General features: G+C 38.0%; 1 protein-coding gene across 3 annotated transcripts in view; it reads right to left on the reverse strand.

The window, feature by feature from the left end:
* Positions 1-6,893: 6,893 nt before the first annotated feature.
* Positions 6,894-18,050, reverse strand: part of TSPAN2 (tetraspanin 2) — a 41,561-nt gene continuing 30,404 nt past the window's right edge. For all 3 annotated transcript variants that reach the window (XM_067727364.1, XM_067727363.1, XM_067727365.1), the window contains exons 7-8: positions 16,512-16,595; positions 6,894-8,203 (exon numbers count right to left, since the gene is read on the reverse strand). In XM_067727364.1, coding sequence (XP_067583465.1) covers positions 8,138-8,203; positions 16,512-16,595 — 150 coding nt within the window. In that variant the 3' untranslated portion in view covers positions 6,894-8,137. The remainder of the gene's footprint in view (positions 8,204-16,511; positions 16,596-18,050) is intronic.

An 18,050-nucleotide genomic window follows, 5' to 3' on the forward strand; every position in this document is an offset into this window, starting at 1 on the left:
AAACCATAAGTCTCCTAGAAGAAAATGTAGGCAGTATGCTCTTTGACACTGGTATTAGCAATATTTTTTTTCAATCTGTTTCCTCAGACAATGGAAACAAAAGCAAAAATAAATAAACATCAAACTAAAAAGCTTCTGCACAGCAAAGGAAACTATCAACAAAATAAAAAGGCAACCTACTAAATGGGAGAAGGTATTTGAAAACAATATATCCCATAAGGGGTTAATATCCCAAATATACAAAGACTCATGTAACTTGACATCGAAAAAAAAAAAAATGAACAGCCTGACTTAAAAAATGGGCAGAGGACCTGAATAGACATTTTTTCCAAAGAATACATGCAGACAGCCAACAGGTACACAAAAAGATTTACAATATCACTAATCATCAGGGAAATGCAAATAAAAACCACAATGAGATATCATCTCACACCTGTTAGAATAGCTATTATCAAAAAGACAACAAATAACAAGGAGAAAAAGGAACCTTGTACACTGTTGGTGGGGTTATAAATTGGTGGAGCCATTGTGGAAAACTGTATGGAGTTTCCTTTAAAAAAATGGAAAATAGAGCTACCATATGATCCAGCAATTCCACATCTGGATATTTATCTGAAGAAAATGAAAATATTAACTGGAAAAGATATATGCACCCCTAAGTTCATTGCAGCACTATTTACAATAGCCAAGATTTGGAAACAACCTAGGTGTCCAGTGATGGATGAATGGTTAATGATGTGGTAGATATATATAATGAACTACTGCTCAGCAGACAAAAAGGAAATCTTGCCATTTTCGGCAACATGGATGGACGCCGAGTGTATTATAAGTGAAAAAGTCAGATGGAGAAAGACTGCCAATCATTGCCGTTTGATTTCACTTATATGTGGAAAGAAAACCCCCAAAAAGCCCATAGAAAAAGATAATAGGTAGGTGCTTGCCGGAGGTGAAGGGTGGGGAGGTAGGTGAAATGGATGAAGGGAGTCAAAAGGAAAAAACTTCCAGATATAAAATAAATAAGTCATGGCGAGGTACAGCATGGCGACTGTAGTTAGTAATACCGTGTTGCATAGTTGAAAGTTGCTAAGAGAGTAAATCTTAAAAGTTCTCATCAGAAGAAAAAAATTCTGTAACTATGTGTGATGACAGATGTTACCTGGACTTATTGTGGTGATTATTTTGAAATATTTACAAGTATTGAATCATTATTTTGTACACCTGAAAGTAATATAATGTATGTCAATTATACCTCAATTTTTTTAAAGTTGTTTTTTATATAAGAAATTACCTATCCCCCGTTTATTGAGCAGCAAGTCTGAGTTTAAGTGCCATAAAAATTCTTATATCATGGTATCTTCCACTCTAGTTCTAATGTTCAGTGTTGGGTTCTTCCTTACCCTCTCATTTCTTTTGACCAATTCTTACTTATCTTTTAACACAACTCTGTCTCACTTTCTCTACTTCTATTACCCTCCTTTCACCTACCATTTTTGCCTGGCTAACATCTATGTCCCTTCTTTTGGTAGCTGCACCTTGATTTTCCTTTGGGGGCTCTCCCCCCATCCTTTTCCAAGTCAAATGGTTTGAGTGGAGCTGATGGAGGTAGGCATGCTACTTAAGCTCAACCAAGCCTGACGGATTAAGGGGTGGACATATGACCTAATCTCTTCCAGTAGGAGTCAGTCTCAGGGCTTTAACTGTAACTGTTGGACAAAGAGGAGTGCTTGGCCTGTTGGGGTTTCTAAGCTGCTAGAATGTGAACCTAGAGCCACTGCTAGCCATCCTTGGCATCTCCTAGAAACAGCCAGCCTGAGAATAAAGCCAACCCAGAGAAGAACAAGAGAGTGAGGAAAGGGAGACCTTCTGATATCAGTAGGTCTAATCTGAAGCCAGCTTCAACCGTTAAAGAAGTCATAACTTTCCTGTTCTGCTTAAGCTAGAGTTGGGTTTCTGATACTGTTTCAACTGAAAATTACTGATTGATTCAGCATCTTTTCCACTAGTTTAAAAAGATGCTCCTCATCCCATCCTCCATTTCCTCCAGGACCTTGCTGTTTCCTCTTCTATCTTCTCTTACTTCTGCTTTATGGACTCCTTCGCTTCAGTATAAAGCATCCTTGAATGGTTTCTCATCCAAAAAAAAAAAAAAAAAAGCAAACAGCTCTCTCTCGACCCTGTGCAACCTTATATTTATTTACCCCTCTCCTTGAATTCTTATTCCAGGTTCTTTGTGAAATAGCCCTGTCTTAGTCTGTTTGGGCTGCTATAGCAAAATACCACAGATTGGGTAGCTTATAAATGACAAAAATCTATTTCTCACAGCTCTTCCGGCTGGGAAGTTCAAGGTCATGGTGCCAGCATGGTCACGTTCTGGTGAGAGATCTTCCTGCTTCAGAGCTGGCTCCTTCTTACTGTGTCCTCACTTGGTGGAAGGGGCAAGGGATCTCTGTAGGGTTTCTTTTTATAAGAACACTAATCCCATTCATGAGGGCTCCACCCTCATGACCTAGGCACTTCCCAAAGGCCCCACCTCCTAATACTATCACAATGGGCATTAGGATTTCAACATATGAATTTTAGGGAGAAACAATCAGACCAGAGCAAGACCCTTACACTAAATATTTACTGCCTCACTTCTCATTCTCTTCCTAACCCATTACAATTTGACTTCCACTCCTATCTTCCCTTGAAACTGTTTTCAATAAGGTCAACAAAGACTTGCTAATAGTCCAATATTCAGGACAATTTTTAGTCCTGATCTTCCCTGACCTTTCTGCTTCCCTAGAGGGCCCAGTGGAGGTCACATATCTGGAGTCTCAATGTAATACACTCATGGCATTTAGAACCAGTCCTAATGAGGCTGAAGTCAACATTTTCTCCTGTCATGCCTTTATACCCTTTTTCTCTAAGATGACGCAAAATCTATGCTATGGTGTTTAGCAGGCAACAGTAATATAGTTCTGGACTATACTTCCTTCTGGGAATGTAATTTTGCTTGGTGAAGTCAACATTTTCTCCTGTCGTGCCTTTATACCCTTTTTCTCTAAGATGACTCAAAATCTATGCTATGGTGTTTAGCAGGCAACAGTAATATAGTTCTGGACTATACTTCCTTCTGGGAATGTAATTTTGCTTGGTGCTGTAGGGGTGAAGGTTACAAACTTTGTGAAGGAAGGGCTAGTGTTGTGATAATCTTATGTGTCCTGTTGACCTTGTGGACACTGTTCAATGTAGAGCATATGAGAAACTTCAATTTGTATTCATTCAACCTTGGTTGTCCTAAGGAATTACACTCATTTGCATTAAAAGACAGTTTAGATGGCAGCTATTGAAGGAATGCAGGTAGCTAAGAGACACTCCAGTCTGAGATTAAGAAATGCATGGGGAATAAAGAATTGTTTGGGGCTTTTATCTTCCTAGAGTAGGAGATTATAATTTTTTAAACTTTATCACTGAGATCTTAAATATGAGAGGTGGCTTATATTGTTCAAATCTGGGCATTACTACTTTTATGTTGCAGATTCCTCAACTACAGTTCTAGTCTAGACTTCTTTCCTGAGCTTCAGAGTCATGTATCCAGTGCCTGTTTATATATCCTCTTGGATGTCCTGTAGTCATCTCCAACTTGCATCCTCAGTACAATCTGCTTTTCCTCCTGTACACCACTATCTTCCAGCTGCCAAGAAACCTAGGCATGGCTCTAGGCTCCTCTTTCCCTCAATTTCTCTTGCATCTGTCTACTACTTCTTGGTAGAATTTGCATTTCATTAGTTAGAAATCCTCATGACTCTGGCCTTTGCCCTCCAATCACTGTTTATACTAAAGCTAAGTAATCTTTAAAAGAATGAAATTTGATTTTGTAAAAATTAATTTGATTAAAATCAACTAATCAAATTAATTTGATTTTGTTTAAAAATTTCCCAATGACCTCTGTACAAACCTAAGACTTCTTAGCACAGTTTAACAGGGCCCTTTATCAACTCAGTTCTTGACCTTCCCTCTTTGAATGTTTCCATGCTTTCTCTATTTCAGGGCCTTCTTCATACTGTTCCTCAGTAATCCCTTTTTCTTTTCTACCTCTATTTCTTTTTACTTGACTCATTTGTATGGGTTCTTCAGGACTCAGTTTGGTGACCTCAAAATTCAGGAAACCTCTTTCCTCTGACCATCCTTCCAAGGCTGAATGGATCTACTCCAGGTTAATGATTATCATAGCACTTACCTCATGGTAATTATACTTGCCTTTTTTCCACTCTAACCTACTTGGGGACAGAGACTTGTCTTGTTCATCTTAGCATATCAGCATTCTTATAAAGAGTTTTTTCAAGTGTACAAAATAGTAGTTCCAAAACAAAGTAAGAAAACAATTCTAATATTAGAATGGGTTGCATCTTACAAGGCAGAGCAGGCCCAGGGAAAACTATAGGAACTGTAGCTATGGCTCTTGATATGTAGTCTTTAAATTAAAATAGAATTGGGAAATATATAAAAAAACTATTCATTAATTCAGCAAATGAATGTGTTCAAATAGGTATTTGGTATCATGCAGAAGTATCTTTAGTTATACACAATTACACGTTTGATTTATAATTAACAAAAACTCATAAACATAATAATTGTAACAATAGGTAATAATATTCATCAGTGCCAGGCATGCTAGGCACTTTGTTGGTTATATCTTTTAATTTAATTTAAATTTCTTCTATTTAATATAAGTAAAACCATCATAAATTACACAGGACAAAAACAAAAACAACACCAAAATTTTGGAGTGTTTCTGGTATATTAGCTAAAAACTTTGTGAAATCATCATAGATTTTGCTTTGCAACATTCAGGACATATTACTTCTATTCTTCATGTATTCCGTGTCCCCAGGAGATAGCCATCTGAATAGTGGATTCCTGAAATGTATTTAGTGGTTGTTTTTAAAATGAGAAAACCAACAAAATGATTAACAACAACATTTTGCATTGTAGTCTTTTTACCTTTCAAAAGACACCTACATACAGTACCTTACATTTTATAGAAAAAAAAAAAGTCATGTTGAAAGAAAATAGAAACCATTTGTCTGTCTTAAAGTATACCTTAACACAAATTTGATTTTGATGAGGCCAAACTAAGATGATGTAGTTAAGTGACTAGCTTCAAGGGTTCATTAGTGCTCCCTCCTAGGGGTGGGGAAAATGGGGCTGCTGAAATCACAGGGGCTGGTAGTTACATGGGAGCGGTGAACTGGGAAAGCTGGGGTGCACCTCCTAAATACTCAAGGGCTGCCCTTGGGGCCATGGAAACCACATTTTACCCATGACACAGAGGGGGTCTCTTCTTTTTAATCTCTGATAAACTTACTTCAGAAGGGAAAATATGCTATCTCCTTCATTGCCGTCTTTCCAGGAGCCTCATTCTCACCACACCAAACCTACTGGCACTGCTCACAGGGGAAAGGAGAGCACCTGTCATTGGTGACTGCACGGGCGGTTACACTGGCCTCTGTATCAGTGTGTAATTTTACAGGTTGTACTATGGATGACAAAGGAGCTACTCTGGGGGAAAGAGGTGTAATTCGGGTGAAACAATATTAATTGAAACATAACTATATGCAATAACTTTGTTAGTGTGTTGTTTTTAAGCCCAGCTCCTATTAGTAACACTATAGAAAGGTTACTACTCTTTCCTTTTTCACCATATTATTTGGGTTGATTGACAGGCATTTAGATAAGTTGGATGAGTGTGTATAAAGATATAACAGGATTTTAAGATAAATCAAACAAGAAATTCTGGTACATAGAAAATTTAATTTGAAATAACTTAAAATATTTCATCAAGAAGTTTTAATTCTGTGCCTTGGCACCATACATTTAAGAAAATCTTTGGGCCTGATCTCAAATTAGTTCAGGTAAACAGATATAATCAAAACTTTATACGTGTGTGTATATATTTGTACACATATATGTATACATGTATGTGTGCACATATACATATATATACACACACACGTATACATATGTTCAAGTTATACATGTATATATATTCAAGAGATATATATTCAAGATGCATATGTAGATTCAAGATATATATGTATGTAATTCTTCCCTCACTCAGAGATGAAATTCTCTAATTTTACTCATGGCACATACTTTAGAAAAATTACTCCCAAAAGTCACACTTTAATCACATATGGAACAAATCTCTACTCTTCCACTTTTAGCTACACTTCTTTAAGGTTAATTCAGATATAGAATGAAACTCACTTTTGTTGAATCCCAGAAGATTCTGAGCTGGAAGAAACCTAAGTATGCCCTTAAGCCTGTTTCCTGTCTTCAGGCAGACAGGTGAAATAAGCCACCAGGAGAGATGGTGGCTTTTTGTTCTTTACTTAAAAAGCTCTACTTCTCAACTACCAGGGTAGAAACATCTATTGAGTTTCTTAAAATAGTCTTTCTGTTAGCTACAGACAGAGCAAAGTAGCCATGCACAATTAAATTTTTGGCTTGCTTCCAGTCTGACTTTTTTTCTAGAAATCTTCCTCCACAGTTAGTAGCATATAGTTAGTAGCAGTTAGTAGCAATAGCAAGTATGGCAGGAGAAATGTGGTTCCCTATGGGAGTGAGATTATTTCAAATGGTTACACGTTCTCAGCAAAATGTTTTGTAGAACTTTCTCGGAGTGCACACTCTCCTTTAGTGTAGACCCAAAGACTTGTGTTCTCACATGAGTACAAACTTACTTGGGGGTTTCCAAAAGTCCCCCATACTTTCATTTTTGTGTGGCCTTTTAAAATGTAATTTTTAAAAATCCATGATTTACTAAATGTACCAAGTTGCTATTTAAAAATGGACGTATATGTCAATTTAGATTGTAAATTTGGGATTACAATGAAGCGTCAAGACCATAAAGAACACAAACATTTTATTTTTATAGGGGACCTGCACAGAAGGAACATATTTCTGTTGTGTGTGTATTTTTGTTTCCTTAGCTTGTCTCTCTTGTGTGCACAAAACTAGGAGAGGATGTTTTTCTTTATTTTGGTTTGGCTAAGGATGCTCATGATATAGTATATTTTAAGTGGCAAAAACTGTAGTTCTTAATCTATAAAGAAGAATTCTCTAGGTGAATAAATAAGAAAAATACCAAAAAATTAGGAAAATATGTAAACTCAAGTTATGAGGTATTTCAAAGATACAGTGCCAGTAAAAATTCTCTTTCCCACAATTTGCAACTGCCAGATCTCTTGCTTTAGTCTTTCTATGCTTACATCTGAAGAAATACAGAAAAGTTGGAGATAAAAGCCCTTTTGTGTATGTGGGGGGTTACAGTAGTTCAGGGAAGAGTCAGAAAAGGAAAGTCATAAAGCAATATTTAAATGTCTTTATATAAGAACAAAAATATTTCCTTAAAAAGTTGTTAAAAGATTTTCTTTCTAGTCCTAAAAACACTCACTTTTATAGGGCATGTGATTGTCTGTGTGACACCTCTTTCCAGAGCAAGGTTTTCTTTGTTTTGTTTTGTTTTTTAAATACTAGGAAAGTATGACTTAGTCAAATTAGATTTTCCAAGCTATATTTAGTTTTACAGATGTGTTTAGTCCTGAATTCTGGGGAGAGTATGTATATAAGAAAAATCCCAGGAAACCCTTACACCTAACCCAAACACAGTTACTTTTAACACTGCACCATGATCTCTCAATTCCTGTAGCTTATTGCTTCCACAAACTAGAAATCCCTGAATTCTCTATATCTAACTTCCTATGGCTAGAGTCTGAGAAACTGACCCACTATCATATTTTTTTCCTAAATAACCAAGTTTTTAAAGTTTATCAAAGCTTTTTGATCTTTTTCTGAGAGTTAAATATGTGTTTCTCTCACATAACACGAATCAGGAATTCCCAGCAAACAGATTTCATTATGCATATACCAGAAACATGCAGATCACACATGAATATGCTTCAGTCAACATACATAGGCATTCACTCAAGGGGTAAACCAGTAATGAGCCAAACATACATACATGTGCAAATGTACAATTAACAGCAAATTATTTTAGATCCTAATGTCCTTTGAATATTAAAAATGAGCCAGGAGACAGCTCCTGTGACATTTGTATGCTCTAGATTACAACTTTCATGTAGAAGTAGCTTCATATGACATCTCGTGAATTTCGTATCGCACAGCAAAGGACCATGCTGAATATCATGCCAAAGATCTGAAACAGAAGGAACCACTTATTAATGACTTTCAAATGATGAAAATTGATTTTAAAAAAAGGCCAGCAAACTGCTTGCATGTTTAACTCATGTTGACAAATAATTATAAGCAATAATTACTGAATATAAGTGGCACTTTTATATGTGCTACTTAATTATGGCTACTGGTTAAAGACTTCCGTTAACTGCTTAAAATACATTCCTATTTTATTATTGTTAAAAAATAGCAAGACTCTGGTTTAAGAAAATAACCCTATTTCTAGCTTATAGGGCAGTTCTTAATAATTATAAAAGACTAATACACTACTGGTTTTAGAATTTTATATTTCAGGTTAATCCCAGATCTAATTTATATATATATATTTTTGAAATTCTGAATTTTATTTTTTTTTATACAGCAGGTTCTTATTAGTCGTCCATTTTATACACATCAGTGTATACATGTCAAACCCAATCTCCCAATTCATCACACCACCACCCCACCCCCGCTTTCCTCCCTTGGTGTGCATACATTTGTTCTCTACATCTGTGTCTCAATTTCTGCCCTGCAAACCGGTTCATTTGTACCATTTTTCTAGGTTCCACATATATGCGTTAGTATACGATATTTGTTTTTCTCTTTCTGACTCACTTCACTCTGTATGACAGTCTCTAGAACTATCCATGTCTCTACAAATGACCCAATTTCATTCCTTTTTATGGCTAATATTCTATTGTATATATGTACCACATCTTTATCCATTCGTCTGTCGATGGGCATTTAGGTTGCTTCCATGTTCTGGCTATTGTAAATAGTGCTGCAATGAACATTTTGGTACATGACTCTTTTTGAATTTCGGTTTTCTCAGGGTATATGCCCAGTAGTGGGATTGCTGGGTCATATGGTAGTTCTATTTGTAGATTTTTAAGGAACCTCCATACTGTTCTCCATAGTGGCTGAACCAATTCACATTCCCACCAGCAGTGCAAGAGTGTTCCCTTTTCTCCACACCCTCTCCAGCATTTATTGTTTCTAGATTTTTTGATGATGGCCATTCTGACTGGTGTGAGATGATATCTCATTGTAGTTTTGATTTGCATTTCTCTAATGATTAGTGATGTTGAGCATTCTTTCATGTGTTTGTTGGCAGTCTGTATATCTTCTTTGGAGAAATGTCTATTTAGGTCTTCTGCCCATTTTTGGATTGGGTTGTTTGTTTTTTTGTTATTGAGCTGCATGAGCTGCTTGTAAATTTTGGAGATTAATCCTTTGTCGGTTGCTTCATTTGCAAATATTTTCTCCCATTCTGAGGGTTGTCTTTTGGTCTTGTTTATGGTTTCCTTTGCTGTGCAAAAGCTTTTAAGTTTCATTAGGTCCCATTTGTTTATTTTTGTTTTTATTTCCATTACTCTCAGAGGTGGATAAAAAAAGATCTTGCTGTGATTTATGTCAGTGTTCTTCCTATGTTGTCCTCTAAGAGTTTGATAGTGTCCAGTCTTACATTTAGGTCTCTAATCCATTTTGAGTTTATTTTTGTGTATGGTGTTAGGGAGTGTTCTAATTTCATTCTTTTACATGTAGCTGTCCAGTTTCCCCAGCACCACTTATTGAAGAGACTGTCTTTTCTCCATTGTATATCCTTGCCTTCTTTGTCATAGATTAGTTGTCCATAGGTGCGTGGGTTTATCTCTGGGCTTTCTATCCTGTTCCATTGATCTATATTTCTGTTTGATAGAGATTGAACTGAATCTGTAGATTGCTTTGGGTAGTATAGTCATTTTCACAATATTGATTTTTCCAATCAAAGAACATGGTATATCTCTCCATCTGTTGGTATCATCTTTAATTTCTTTCATCAGTGTCTTATAGTCTTCTGCATACACGACTTTTGTCTCCCTAGGTAGGTTTATTCCTAGGTATTTTATTCTTTTTGTTGCAATGGTAAATGGGAGTGTTTCCTTAATTTCTTTCTGATTTTTCATCATTAGTGTATAGAAATGCAAGAGATATCTGTGCATTAATTTTGTATCCTGCTACTTTACCAAATTCATTGATGAGCTCTAGTAATTTTCTGGTGGCACCTTCAAGATTCTCTGTGTATAGTGTCATGTCATCTGCAAACAGTGACAGTTTTACTTCTTCTTTTCCAATTTGAATTCCTTTTATTTCTTTTTCTTCTCTGATTGCCATGGCTAGGACTTCCAAAACTATGTTGAATAATAGTGGTGAGAGTGGACATCCTTGTTTTTTTCCTGATCTTAGAGGACATGCTTTCAGTTTTTAACCATTGAGAATGATGTTTGCTATAGGTTTGTTGTATATGGCCTTTATTATGTTGAGGTACGTCCCTCTATGCCCACTTTCTGGAGAGTTTTTATCATAAATCCGTGTTGAATTTTGTCAAAAGCTTTTTCTGCATCTATTGAGATGATCATATTGTTTTTATTCTTCAGTTTGTTAATAGATGGTGTATCACATTGATTGATTTGCATATATTGAAGAATCCTTGCATGCCTGGGATAAATCCCACTTGATCATGGTATATGATCCTTTTAATGTGTTGTTGGATTCTGTTTGCTAGTATTTTATTGAGGATTTTTGCATCTATATTCATCAGTGGTATGGGTCTGGAATTTTCTTTTTTTGTAGTATCTTTGTCTGGTTTTGGTATCAAGGTGATGGTGGCCTCATAGAATGAGTTTGGGAGTGTTCTTTCCTCTGCAATTTTTTGGAAGGATTTGAGAAGCATGGGTATTAGCTCTTCTCAAAATATTTGATAGAATTCACCTGTGAAGCCATCTTGTCCTGGACTTTTGTTTGTTGGAAGATTTTTAATCACCGTTTCAATTTCATTACTTGTTATTGGTCTGTTCATATTTTCTATTTCTTCCTGGTTCAGTCTTGGAAGGTTACACCTTTCTAAGAATTTGTCCATTTCTTCCAGGTTGTCCATTTTATTGGCATAGAGTTGCTTGTAGTAGTCTCTTAGGATGCTTTGTACTTTGGCGGTGTCTGTTGTAACTTCTCCTTTTTCATTTCTAATTTTATTGATTTGAGCCTCTCCCTCTTTTTCTTGATGACTCTGGCTAATGGTTTATCAATTTTGTTTATCTTCTCAAAGAACCAGCTTTTAGTTTTACTGATCTTTGCTATTGTTTTCTTCATTTCTTTTTCATTTATTTCTGCTCTGAGCTTTATGATTTCTTTCCTTCTACTAACTTTGGGTTTTGTTTGTTCTTCTTTCTCTAGTTCCTTTAGGTATAAGGTTAGATTGTTTATTTGAGATTTTTCTTGTGTCTTGAGGTAGGCTTGTAATGCTATAAACTTCCCTCTTAGAACTGCTTTTGCTGCATCCCATAGGTTTTGAATGGTCGTGTTTTCCTTGTCATTTGTCTCTACGTATTTTTTTATTTCCTCGTTGATTTCTTCAGTCATATCTTGGTTATTTAGTAATGTAATGTTTAGCCTCCATGTGTTTGTGTTTTTTACATTTTTTTCCCCGTAATTGATTTCTAATCTCATAGTGTTGTGGTCAGAAAATATGCTTGACATGATTTCAATTTTCTTAAATTTACCAAGGCTTGATTTGTGACCCAAGATGTGATCAGTCGTGGAGAATGTTCTATGTGCTGCTGTTTTTGGATGGAATGTCCTATAAATATCAATGAAATCTATCTGGTCTATTGTTTCATTTAAAGCTTCTGTTTCCTTATTAATTTTCTGTCTGGATGATCTGTCCACTGGTGTAAGTGAGGTGTTAAAGTCCCCCACTATTATCATGTTACTGTTGATTTCCTCCTTTATAGCTGTCAGCAGTTGCCTTATGTATTGAGGTGCTCCTATGTTGGGTGCATATATATTTATTACAGCTATATCTTCTTCTCGGATTGATCCCTTGATCATTATGTAGTGTTCTTCTTTGTCTCTTGTAACATTCTTTATTTTAAAGTCTATTTCATCTGATATGAGTATTGTTACTCCAGCGTTCTTTTGGTTCCCATTTGCATGGAATATCTTTTTCCATCTCCTCACTTTCAGTCTGTATGTATCCCTAGGTCTGAAGTGGGTCTCTTGTAGACAGCATATATATGGGTCTTGTTTTTGTATCCACAGTGAGCCTGTGTCTTTTGGTTGGAGCATTTAATCCATTTACATTTAAGGTAATTATCTATATGTATGTTCCTATTACCATTTTCTTAATTGTTATGGGTTTGTTTTTTAGGTCCTTTTCTTCTCCTGTGTTTCCCACTTAGAGAAGTTCCTTTAGCATTTGTTGTAGAGCTGGTTTGGTGGTGCTGAATTCTCTTAGCTTTTGCTTGTCTGTAAAGCTTTTGATTTCTCCGTTGAATCTGAATGAGATTCTTGCCAGGTAGAGTAATCTTGGTTGTAGGTTCTTCCTCTTCATTACTTTAAATATGTCATGCCACTCCCTTCTGGCTTGTAGAGTTTCTGCTAAGAAATCAGCTGTTAACCTTATGGGAGTTCCCTTGTATGTTATTTGTCATTTTTCCATTGTTGCTTTCAATAATTTTTCTTTGTCTTTAATTTTTATCAGTTTGAGTGCTATGTGTCTTGGCATGTTTCTCCTCAGGTTTATCCTGCCTGGGACTCTCTGCACTTCCTGGACTTGGGTGGCTATTTCCTTTCCCATGTTAGGGAATTTTTCGACTATAATCTCTTCAAATATATTCTCGGGTCCTTTCTCTCTCTCTTCTCCTCCTGGGACCCCTATAATGCGAATGTTGTTGTGTTTAATGTTGTCCCAGAGGTCTCTTAGGCTGTCTTCATTTCTTTTCATTCTTTTTTCTTTATCTGTTCTGCAGCAGTGAGTTCCACCATTCCGTCTTCCAGGTCACTTATCTGTTCTTCTGCCTCAATTATTCTGCTATTGATTCCTTCAAGTGCAGTTTTCATTTCAGTTATTGTATTGTTCATCTGTTTGTTTGTTCTTTAATCCTTCTAGGTGTTTGTTCTTTAATTCTTCTAGGTCTTTGTTAAACATTTCTTGCATCTTCTCGATCTTTGCCTCCATTCTTTTTCTGAGGTCCTGCATCATCTTCACTATCATTATTCTGAATTCTTTTTCTGGAAGGTTGCCTATCTCCACTTCATTTGTTGTTTTTCTGGGGTTTTATCTTGTTCCTTCATCTGGTACATAGCCCTCTGCCTTTTCATCTTGTGTATGTTTTGTGAATGTGGTTTTTGTTCCACAGGCTGCAGGATTGTAGTTCTTCTTGCTTCTGCTGTCTGCCCTCTGGTGGATGAGGCTATCTAAGAGGCTTGTGCAAGTTTCCTGATTGGAGGGACTGGTGGTAGGTAGAGCTTGGTGTTGCTCTGGTGGGCAGAGCTCAGTAAAACTTTAATCTGCTTGTCTGCTGATGGGTGGGGCTGGGTTCCCTCCCTGTTGGTTGTTTGGCCTGAGGCGACCCAATACTGGAGCCTACCTGGCTCTTTGGTGGGGCTAATGGCAGACTCTGGGAGGCCTCATGCCAAGGAGTACTTCCCAGAACTTCTGCTGCCAGTGTCCTTGTCCTCACAGTGAGCCACAGCCACCCCCTGCCTCTGCAGGAGACCCTCCAACACTAGCAGGTAGGTCTGGTTCAGTCTCCTATGGGGTCACTGCTCCTTCCCCTGGGTCCTGATGTGCACACTACTTTGTGTGTGCCCTCCAAGAGTGGAGTCTCTGTTTACCCCAGTCCTATCAAAGTCCTGCAATGAAATCCTGCTAGGATTCAAAGTCTGATTCTCTAGGAATTCCTTCTCCCATTGCCAGACCACCAGGTTGGGAAGCCTGACGTGGGGCTCAGAACCTTCACTCCAGTGGGTGGACTTCTGTGGTATAAGTATTCTCCAGTTTGTGAGTCACCCACCCAGCAGTTATGGGATTTGATTTTACTGTGATTGCACCCCTCCTACCATCTCACTGTGGCTTCTCCTTTGTCTTTGGATGTGGGGTATCTTTTTTGGTGAGTTCCAGTGTCTTCCTGTTGATGACTGTTCAGCAGTTAGTTGTGATTCCAGTTTTCTTGCAAGAGGGAGTGAGTGCACGTCCTTCTACTCCACCATCTTGAACCAATCTCTCTCATTTATATTTTTATTTTGGAAAATGCGTTTGTAACCACTTGTTGTTTAAATACACTTGCAGTCTAAATAGTTTTCTATTGCTGGCAAAACTTTGAATTTTTGCAACAGTGACCACATATTAAAAAGTGGAGCATCCCTTCATTCCCAGTTCATTTTTAAGTGTACATGATGCTTTATTATTTAACTCAATAGTTTTACCAAAGCATAAATTGTGGTGTTTGTACTATGGTACTACTGACATCTTCTACCACTTGGATGCTTCTTTGAAAAGACAAATATTTAGCAAAATTAATAGCTGCTTAAACGGTTTGAATAGAAGGACGCCAAAAAATCCTTCTTGTCCTCAATCACTTCTCCTATTAATTTTGCAGAGCCTATGATATGCTATCTGTAGGTGCGTTGTTCATAGAATACTCTCAATGTTTGTTCAAAGAAATCAGTACCATATCTCTCTGATTCTCTCCTCAATCCTATCCTACATTAGACTAGGATCTGTAAATGCTGAATTTAAAAAGGCATGTGTTATCAGTTATTGGAGGGGAAGGGGCAGACTTAAGGGAATAGCTGGGATCAGGGCTCCAAGCTTCTGGCTGACAGAACTCAGTACCAGTGTGTGGCAGGGGAGACACCTAATGGACATTTTGTTAACTGATTACATTGTGAAACTCTTACCTTATGAAGAAAAGAATTAAAGAAGAAACTCTGGGCATTTCTTCTGAGGCAAGATGGCCAACACAGGGCCTTCCCCTTTTCCGTGGTTGTAAGGTTGGATGCAACCCCTGCTTAGACCTCGTTGTACCTAAAGGGATCCCCTCAGAAAGAAACTCATCCTGCCACTGTCATGAGTCAGGGGTGACCACTTCTAGAATGCTCATTCCTTGAGACTCTAGAATTGTTGGGAGCGTCTATTTGATACCTCCGTTAATGCAGAACATTTTCAAATCATCTGCCTCAGAATTGTCCTTGGGAAGCCGCAGACTGGCCATCAGGCTAGCCTCAGGGCGGGTGGGGAGGCCCTGAGAGAAGACCCTGGATTGGGAGGTCCTCAGCATAGTATTTTCACCCACTGCCCCAGCCTTCTGTGCTCTAAATACAGAAAGGAGGGAAGATGATTGTGTGTCCCCTGAGAACTGCCAATTCATTGATTTCCTCACAATTCCATTGCCCCTGCCTCAGCTTAGGCCATGAATTAATCTACATAGGAGGGCCAGAGGGTAAGTATTATCTTAGCATTAGCTATTATCACTCAGCCCTTGGACAATGGGAATCACCTCTTTATGGGCTTACCTGACTCCAATCTTACTTCCCTCCAACTTTACCTCCACACTGCACTACAGGTCCTTCCAAACCTGGGTGGCTCCCCTCTACCTTAAGGCTAAAGCCCAACCTATCAAAAAGTCACACAAAGAACACAATTATGTGGACCCTCATAACCCTCTCCAGTGTCATCTCTTGCTACACTTACCATAGCCTTCTGCCCCTATGAACTCTTGCACACTCTTCTTTTGTACTTTAGAAGTACTGAGCTACCTACATGTGCAAGGATGCACTATGCTTCACACTTCCATATATAGTTCGCCTGGATCCAGGGTTTGGGAACACTCAGATTCTATGTAGAGCTAGCATTTATTGAGTGCTATGTTCCAGACCCTTTATATGAATTAATTCCTAATAATACTTTATATGTATTATTCCACTTAATTGTCACAACAATTTTCTGAGGTTGATATATTAAAATCCCCATTTTGCAGATGAGGGAATTGAGACATAGAGAAATTAAGAAACTTTCCAGTGACCCCAGGGTTTGTAAGTAGTGGAGTTAGCAGTTGTATCCAGACAGTGTGATGCCAGATTTTGCACTGTTAATCACTACACTGCGCTACCTCTGCAAATCATAGGTGAGAGAGTTTAATCTATGTTGTCTTAAATATCTAACAAAGGAAGAGACCCAGAATTAAAAATCACTCATCTAGTTTAAGCTTGGTGACCTTAAAATGGGAAGTTATTGCAATGATAAACTCAAAGTCATAATTAGCTTAACATTGAAATTTGTATCATATTTGAGAGAACTAAGTATTGATGTATCTAATTAGCTTTGTTCTTAGATATTCTGTCAAAAACATCTTTGTCTTTTACGAAAAATCTCTCCTAAGATACTGCCATATCACACTTGAAGAGAAACAAGATACAAAGGTTCAAGGCTTCTTAGGTGTCAAAGAAGGTATGTTCTGGAACTTTCTTACCGTGAGGGCTGCGATTCCAATACCGACAATTCCGATGAGCTGGAGCTTAACACTGATTATGCGCTCAATTTCATCAATGCAATTCTGTTTTGGAAAAGAAGAAGTCAGGAATAACAGCTGGTGGTATGTGTGAATCATCACCCTGATCCAATCCTTTCCTTCTCTACAGAGCATCCTGTGAGAGTTAACCCATGTCAGCTTCTGTTCCTATTTAAACCGTTCCTCCCAGATATCACTCTGATAAATTTAAAGCAAAAGTGTTTTGGGGGGAAAAATGACAATACTCTCCTTTTGGTGGAATTTTCCTATTTAGGCCAATGGCTGCTTCAAAGCCCCGAAACCTGGCTGGATGAAGCTATTCTGGGACCTGAGGCATTAAAACTTTGGGGCCTCTTCTTACTTTCAGCAAATAAAAAAAAGTAAAATATCTCCAAAATAACAGTCCCTTGCTTTTGGATTGTCATTTATAGTTTAAAAGACTTTCTACATACTTAGTCCAATTTACTATACAAGGTAGGCATCACCTAGTAAGAAGCTATAAAGTCTGTATAGATTCAAATTTAACAAAGGAAAGCCAAGTGTTGGGGGTTGGAGGACTGTTCTCTTCTATGGCGGCCGGGTTGGGTGGCCCTATTCTTTCATCTGTGTCCCATAGAGACCTGTGCAGTGTAGGTCCAAAGAACCTTCACGGATGGAGGAATATTGGACAGGGGGCAGAACAGATCACTTGTAATTGCAATTAGTTTCTCCAACTTCTATTTGGTCCTCTTAAATACAGAGGTATTCTCTCAACCCAATTTTGTCCTTAGGCTGCCCAGGTCCTTTTACTTGTCAATGGTCAGCTCTCTCTGATACCCACCTAAGCTATATGAAACTCTTACTGCTATCCTCACATCTCCTGTCATACTTCATTCATTCATCATTCATTTATTCAACAAATATTTCTTGAGCATCTGCCTTGCATTAGTCACCAGAACGGCATGGTGGATATGGAGAAAATAAGACATGGTTACTTTTGCCCTCAGGGAGCTCACAGTTTAGAGAAGGACACAGACTCACAAAAATAATTACAATACATTCTGGTAAAAGTTGAGAACCACTGCTCTAGATAGTGGCTCCCTTACTTATTGGAGTCAAGCTGTAGAAATTCTTCCAACCTTCCTCACCTGCACCTATAAACTTACACACTCCATTCATCCGGTGGCAGGTGCTGCTGTAGGCAGTGAGCATGCAGATGAGAAAGGCACACTGCTTCTTACTTCCTTCTCATTAAAGCCAAAGAAGTGCCCTGCTCTGCTGAAAGTCAACCCCTTTACTGGCTCTGGATCTTATTCTCTCATCTCCTCAGGAAGCCTGTGCTGTCACTTATCTCCTTTCCTTCCTACACACTCAGCCTCTCCTTCTCTGTAGCCAAGCAGACATCTGAAGTCTTAGCTTCCTCCCTTTCACTCCCCACTCACACCCAGTCAGTCACCTGTGCCTGTTGACTCTACCCCTGGACGTCTCTGTATCTGTCGCCTCCTCTCCCTCCCCACGGTA

This window comes from Pseudorca crassidens, chromosome 2 (assembly GCF_039906515.1).
Source record: "Pseudorca crassidens isolate mPseCra1 chromosome 2, mPseCra1.hap1, whole genome shotgun sequence".
NCBI lineage: Eukaryota > Metazoa > Chordata > Mammalia > Artiodactyla > Delphinidae > Pseudorca > Pseudorca crassidens.